This window comes from Parasteatoda tepidariorum, chromosome 7, assembly GCF_043381705.1.
Source record: "Parasteatoda tepidariorum isolate YZ-2023 chromosome 7, CAS_Ptep_4.0, whole genome shotgun sequence".
In the NCBI taxonomy this organism is placed as follows: Eukaryota; Metazoa; Arthropoda; class Arachnida; order Araneae; family Theridiidae; genus Parasteatoda; species Parasteatoda tepidariorum.
The window spans coordinates 89182079-89190057 of record NC_092210.1 but is presented as its reverse complement, the minus strand read 5'-3'; the positions used below and the strand labels follow the sequence as shown (position 1 = coordinate 89190057).

The following is a 7979-nucleotide window of genomic DNA, read 5'->3' as shown; positions in this document are numbered from 1 at the left end:
AAAAAAAAAAAAAAAAAAAAAAAAAAAAAAAAAAAAAAAAAAAAAAAAAAAAAAAAAAAAATCTATTTAATTTACATATGTGGCAGATTTAAAACTAGTGTTTTAATTTTCAGGAAACATAAGATTTACGAAAATGCAAATGGATGTACTCACAGTAGCATCATCAGAACCAGTTGCAATGGCATCCCCACTAGGATAGAACTTTACTGAGTTGATATCTGATTCATGGCCTTCAAACTGTTGTACACAATGGCCAGTTCTCATATCCCACACTAATGCTTGCCTATCACAACCCTATAAAACAAAATTGTATACATACAAACTGTATTTTAGGGATCAAATTCTTAGGTAAATTATATTATTCTTCAGAAAAAAATTCATAATAATGAATTTTTCTGATATTAAATTGTAGCTAATTATTTAATGCTATTTTTCCTTCAATATTTCTCTTAATTTAAGACAACACATTATCACATCTTATGTTGTATTCTTCAGGGGATTACTTTTTTCAATACAGTAGAGTCCTTATTACCCGAGTTTCCGCTTTAACTGAGCTATCAAATGTTTCAAGGATTTTTTTTGTTCTAGTTTATTTTTAAAACTACCATCGAAAAAAATCCGAATTTTATCTTCCAAACACTCAGGGAAGGGAAATCCAACAACTTGATCCGGTGAAATGATCAAAATGATTATTTCACCAGATCAAATCCGGTGAAATAATGAAAATAAATCTAGCAAAGATGATGAAGACAGTGACGATGAAAATCAAAATAGAAAAATCTCTCATACAGAGGGACTAAAAACTACCGAAAGTTCTATTGAATATATAGAACAACAAGAGGCAACACCAGCCTTCCAGTTATCTCTAAAAAAATGGCAAAACATTACTGCAGAAAAGTGCCAAAGTAATGTAAAACAAAAAAATTATTAAGGATTTTTTAAGTAAAAACTCTTTAATTCTCGTAGTGTGTTCTTTAAGTGTTTTTAAGTAATTTAGTGTTAAGTAGTGTTTTTAACAATTGCATTGCCCAAATTATTTCAGCTCTTGAAACAATATGAAATTACATTTTTAGATTAATTACCTTGTTACATTTCATTAGGAAATTTGACGTAGCTGCTTTGGTTAGACCTCTGTAATTTGCTTGAGTAACACCTATATCCTTAGAGAAATTATCGATTCTGGGCTGCTGTTCTAAACTACTTACTACTTGCACTATGACTTATTAGAGCCCGTTTTTCCATTTTACTTAAATTGAAACACTTATGGCACAATTTGGAACGGGTTTTGCATGGCTCGTTCGGTATGCTTTCAACCTAAGAAGCAAATTAGGGATATATATAAGAATCAGTCCAATCTGGATTAAAACTACTTTCCCTGCTCATTTTATTATTTCATTATTAAGTAAATTTATAAAAAGTCATCAATAAAGATTAAAAATAAATTTCAAGAAAAGAAAAAAAAAGTTCAATGCAAGTTGGCACACACAGTACCAGATATTTCTTATTTGTTTACGAGCGCCAGAGGAACATCGTTTCTTGATTGAAGAGAATAAATATAGTAAAAAAAATATTGACTAATCTTCATTCATCCTTCTTTTAAAATGCACCATAACGTCATAATTAGAATAATGAAACTGGTGATAGCTCTACCCCCAAAACAGGAGATATTTTTACTTCATATACTTGACGAAAGTCTGGATTTTACAGATACATTTTAGCCTCATTTACGAAGTGCCTCTCAGAACACATTTGCATCAGAAAACTATCAACTTTATAAAAAAGGATTTTAATTAAAAATTACGGAAAGCTGAAAGAATTATATTTTTTCAGGTAATGTTTCCCCCCCAGTTTTTTATAAGAGATTTTCATTTTCCTGTAAGTTTTACATTCCATGAGTTTTCCAGGTTTTCCCTGAGGCATACGAACCGCATAGAGCAATAAACATAATAATTTAAAAACAAGCATTTGAGAACATTGAAAAAATGTAATACAAATTCAAATTGTAAATAAAAACAAGCTCTGTAACTCTTACATAAACAACAGAACTAAACATTGAACCACAATACTTGATATTTACNTTAATCCGCCCTCGCTGGACTAATGTAAATGTTTAATAGCCAGAGCGATTTACTTAACTCTTGTCAAACGGAGATATACAGCAAGTAGTCAGCTGAGTTTAGGATTGTGCATGATTATCTGCAAAATATGCGCCCTCGGTGATTTTCAAATTTAGTATTGCGCCCTTAAGGACAAACAGGTTGCCGACCCCTGCTTTAGATTGTTGTAGGTTGCCTATAACATTGTTAATTTCTGTTTTAGGAATCTACAGTTTTAGGAATAAAGAAGGTTAAACCAATTTACCAGGCATGGCATAAGATATCTCAATCATTTCATGTGACAAGAGCACACTCCAGTAATTATGTTGGTAGCTTTGCTAAGTCATCAAATAAAAAAAAAAAAAAAAAAAAAAAAAAGTTGGTTTCTTTTGTGGGAAAGCATTGATGTTAACAGTTACAGGATTAAAAATTTAATTAAAAATTAATTAGCAACTTAGCTAAAGTTACAACTAATTAAAATGTAAATTAATATTTAAAAAACTTGAATTTACTGAGTCCTAGAGAAATACTGGAAATTCGCATACTTCACATAACTCTCAAAAATGTACTAAAAAGTATTTTAGCAACTTTTTCTTTTTTTTTTCAAACCTAAAAACTAGAGCAAATCAGATAATCAAGAAATAAAAATCTAAATGAAAATATGAAATACCAAATTGTTTAAATAGAACCAGGGAATATTATAAAAATATCCAGTATTCAAATAAAATAAAATTAAAAAAATTAACAGGACCTTTTGAGGATGAAACTCAAAACACATAGATAAAATAAAGTTTAGAATTCACAGACACAATTAAAAAGAAGAAAAAAACAGTAATAATGGTACTTACTTGCTGGTCAGAATTGGGAAAAAGGCAACAAGACATATAGCTTGTATGTGTTCCAACAGCTTTCTTTTTTGTAGATACGTCATCTTCAAAACTGAGTGGATACACAGTGATTTTATTGTCTAGTCCTCTAGATACAAGATGAAAAATATCAATCTGTTAGATTAAAATGTACACTGAATGAAAATTTCTTATTTCTACAATTGGTATGGAAATATGGGTAAGCCTAAATTGTTACATCTCTTTGAAAGAAAAAAAAACAAACTTTCGACATGCATTTCTTGTTTATTTCATTCATAACCTATTAAAAATTATTTCAAATCAATAAGATAGAATTTAAAAAAATCTTAAAAATATTATTTTGCAGGCTAAAACATTCCTTCTAATGTAAACTTTGCTTCGTTGAAATTAAAAATAGCAGAATTATTATTCAAATTAAAATATTTTGAGAGTTATTATTATTGATATAGTTTTCAGAATTTTGCATGGACATAAATTGTTCTTACAATTATCCACTTTACTTACGATTTTCCAATGCAATTTTGATGAATAATACTTTTCAAAGTAATAACAGCCAAAAAACTCTTTAACAACACAAAGCTCATTAATTGTAAGTAATTAATTGACACTGACTTTAATTTAATTTAAAGTTATCGAAAAACTACCTAAGTTTTTTTAAATTTAAATACCCAATTGGAGTAATTTAAACATGATGGTGAGGCAAAAGCTCCTGGTGAAAGGGGGCATCTAATAAAAGGCTAAGAATACTAAAACTTTAAATCTTCAACTATTATTTTATTAAGTATTTAAAGTTATCACAGATAAATATTTGGCTCGTGAAACTTTATGATGAATAACGATATTATTTCATAATAAATTAATTATGAAATTTAGGGGCATCAAAATACAAATGAGGAAGATTACCTGTAAAATTAAACTGTTCTTTAAAAAAATTATATTCTATTAGAAATAATTTTTTTTTTATCATAGAATAATTTCTGCACAGTATTTAAAGAAAAAATAATAATAATTAAGGTTTTCATAAATGCTAATTTTTATAATTTCTTTTAAAAAATCAAATAGGTTTATTTTTTTGATTCCTCAAGTGATTACATTTGTTTCAAGGACATTTAACCAAGAAGTCCAGAGCATCCCACACCTCTGTAAATGACCGTATAAATAATATGAGAGAAAAAGTAAATTTCAGTAAAAAATAATAGTGATATTTTTTAAACTTAATATCACATAAAGGCTTCAGCTTCAATTTTTTTTTTTTTTTTTATCATATCTTAAGCAAACTATTGTATAGTAGAATCCAGATTTAATGATGTTTCTAGGACTTTTTATAAATATAGAAAGAAGCAGGAGGTAGGAATATTGAGGGCATAAAAATTGTAAACAAAACAAAACTAAATATTTTGTAATACAAACTAAGACTCCTGTATAAATCATTTTGACAAAGAAAGAACCCTATCTGTTTCATGGAAGAATAAAAATCAAGTGTGCACTATTTACCTTTGCACTGTAGTTTAAGATATTTTAATCTCTAATACTATATATTGATAATATTCTCTTGATGTTACCAATTTTTTACAAACAATGTTCGTGCAATTTGTGTATATCATACATATCTGAACAACATTAATAAAATTATAGATAAGTCAATATGTAGTCACATTTATGCCTAACTTAGTAGTTATTACCTTAATTATATAATATAATTTTGACTATACTAAAGACAAATATATGCACAGTATTAATATTTATAATTTTTTTTTTTAAAATGCAATGTCATCATAGATTCACTTACCCACAGGCAACCATATTTCCAGATGGGGCATAGGCACACGCCATAACCCAAGTAGTAGGCATTGTAATTGCATGCTCCTGAAAGTTTATTCCTGAACTTAATAACAAGATGTAATGTGGAGACAATTTAAATTAAGCAAAGAATAAAACATTAGAAATGGAAAGGAAACATTTATTATTTAGGAAATAAATTAGCTCTTTTGCCACAAGAAGCAATGGTCAGATATTGAGTTGCAGACTCACAAAGAATCAATTACAGAAGCTTTTGATAAATTAANATACAATAGAGCAAACTTAGTGCTAGTATGTCTATTTCTGTGCTAACATTTGTGCTTTATTCACACTATTTTTCTTGCTTTAGCTTTTGACATAGCTTGTAGATACTAATTATAAAATTAAAATATCAATTCTTATTTTTCATATTAGGATAATTGTTTTGCTGCCTTGCAGTACCATCACCCTAGCTCAGAATTTATCTGAAAACCCCTAGGTCTGCTTGCAATCATTGTCTTAAAAATAAGGATTGATCCTTAATCATTATGGTTATATATAATCAAAATGTGCAATTACAATAATTTATATTATAGCCTTAGTTATTTTCACATTCTTTTCAAAGGCTAAATGAAATAAAAAATGAGTTAATATATTTACATTTTTTGCTTTAGGGTTTGCAGATATCAGTATGAGGGTAATATCTGCTGCAGCGGAAAAAGGCCATGCCAGACTACTTAATGTTGCATAGTACAAGAAAAATCAAAAGAATATTGATAATCTTATAATTAATAATAACAATACAATTTATAATAATAAATTTAATACTTAAAATTTTTTCCCCATTGCTGAATTTATATTTTTAAAAATTTTTTGAGGTAATTTTGTGTAAATCTTGATAAAAAGAAGAATTACAATTTAGATTTGAATTGACTTAAAAGTAACAAGTTGGGTTTCACTAAGGCAGAAGTCTTTATGCGATAAACCCTTTAAAAAAATTCAAACCGTTAAAATATTGAGTTTTTAAATATTACATCATAAACAGTTCTGCAAAAATATTTTGTTAAATACTTAGAATTCCTTACTGCAATTTAAAAGAAAGATAAAAAAAAAAAAAGAAAGGAAAGAAAAAAAACACACAATCACCCCATTTTATGGTAGTACATCGAAAAATTTAACTTTGCTAATAATAAGAATAAGGAAAAATATACATTTAATTCCGATAATTTACCTTATTAGTAGTAAAAGCATCCCATATAATCATTTTGCCATCCTGCAAGAAAATGTTTTTGGTGAATTACTAAGAGTTGACTATAATAAAACTTAATTAGACAAATTGATAAAAATTATAGTTTAATTAAAGTTTCTATAAATAAATTACTAAGAAAATCCATTAAGCAAATTTACCTACTTAATTATAATTTATAATAATAGTAATTTTCATTTCAATTTTGATACATTATAGAAGCAAAGGTGGTGAAAATATTTTTTTGTAACAAAATGGAAGCTTATAAGATGCCAGGAAGAATTTTTAAACATAAAATATTTTTATACACGAAGACTTGATTTAACACATGAAAACTTGAATAATAAAATACAATTCATGATTTTTTAAACCTTCGGGGACATTCCTACTGAATGTTGTTTGATAGTTTAACTTTAAATGCACCCTTCAAATTCTCAATTTCCAAATGTATATTTTGTATACATTTTTAATTTGATGAAAAAGTGACAATAAATACTGTCATGCAGAACTGGAAAATATTTTGTATTAAAGTGAAAAATTTGTTTGTAAAACTTTGAATTTTATAAAAAATCGTTTCTTTAAAACGAAAAAAAAAAAAAAAAAGGAGGAAGAATAATATCTATTTCTCTCTTAAGAGGAAAATCAATGAAACTTTTTCCAACTTGTTTTCGAATGGCACTGTCATAATAGTTTGGAGTGGGCTCCAAAAGTTCTGAGACGGGGTAACAGAACCCACTGTTTATAATATTGCTCACTCTACTGAAGTTTGTAGACAATAACTTAGACTTTTGCCGCTCCGCTGTGCCAGCTTTGTTTTATCTTTTCTTTTTAGCTAAAAAAGAAAATTCCTTTCTTTATGTGTGCTCTTGGAGTTTCACACACAAGCATAGATTTCTCACTGACAATCAAAAAGTAGTTCTACAAATGCGCTATTCAAAATTTCCAGTTTATGATAATGTAGCATTAAAAAACTATGAAAATTGGTAACAATAACTAGCAAAAATGCGATCGTAAATCTATGTGAGATTGTGGGTGAATCATCATTAGTTGAGTGCGAAATGGACTATTCGAAGTTTGTCAATCAAATTAAAATCATATTAAAACAGAGAGATTTTAAAAATAAAGTAAAAATCCATTTCATTAGCAACCAGAAAAACTATCGGTAAAACCACATGTATTCACTGTGGAATCATCGCTAATTGAGAAATGATTACTTACTGAAATGCGTGATTTAGAATTTGCATAGAGATTTTAAATACCATGTGAAAATTTGTAACAAAATCTTTAGAAATTGCGCAACCACGCGGATTTATTCGTTGTTTATAGAAATTGATGTTAATTATCGTCTATTTGTTATTTTTTATTGAATTAGGATGTTTTGATATTTGTTTATTTGAAAGACCTGTTATCCGACAAAATCTGTTTCTTTCTATGTCAAACAAAATTTGAACCCCATTCGAATAATCATTTAGTGATGCACTTCTTTCACAGCAATAATATATCATCATAAATACATGTGGTCTAGTGAATTCTTAGATCGACATTTATTGGTACAGATTTCAAATTGCACATTTGAGTAAGTAATCATTTTTCTACCCGAGTAAGTAAATCATTTTTTTGAGTAAGTAATCATTTGCAATTTTTATCTCTTGATTGCTAAAAGAGGAGTTGCTTACTTTTTGTGTTGCTAAAATTTACAACCAAAAATGCAAAAGTGGTCATCACTTTTTAGTACAGTACAGAACCCGTTATCCGGAAATCAGAAAACCGGAAAACCAAAAAACCGGAATGAAATTCGATACATTTTCCCACCCTTTCTGAAAGAAAAAATTTTTTTTTTTCCTCCTAAGATTTTAGGATTTTTCTTTCTTTTTTGAAAGATGTTTACCTTACCATCATTTTGGAAATAATCATTAGAGTATTACTCCATCGTTTTTTCTTCTTTTTAAGATTATTTCCAAAAAAAATTTTTTTTTAGTTGGGTTTAACAAT

General features: G+C 27.7%; 1 protein-coding gene across 1 annotated transcript in view; it reads right to left on the bottom strand.

Moving 5' to 3' along the window:
- The window catches only part of LOC107439029 (guanine nucleotide-binding protein subunit beta-5), a gene marked incomplete in the record, with an annotated part of 22648 nt that overhangs the window by 11323 nt on the left and 3346 nt on the right, over positions 1-7979 (bottom strand). The window contains 4 exon segments of the mRNA XM_071183837.1: positions 154-294; positions 2873-3071; positions 4752-4828; positions 5973-6014. Coding sequence (XP_071039938.1) covers positions 154-294; positions 2873-3071; positions 4752-4828; positions 5973-6014 — 459 coding nt within the window.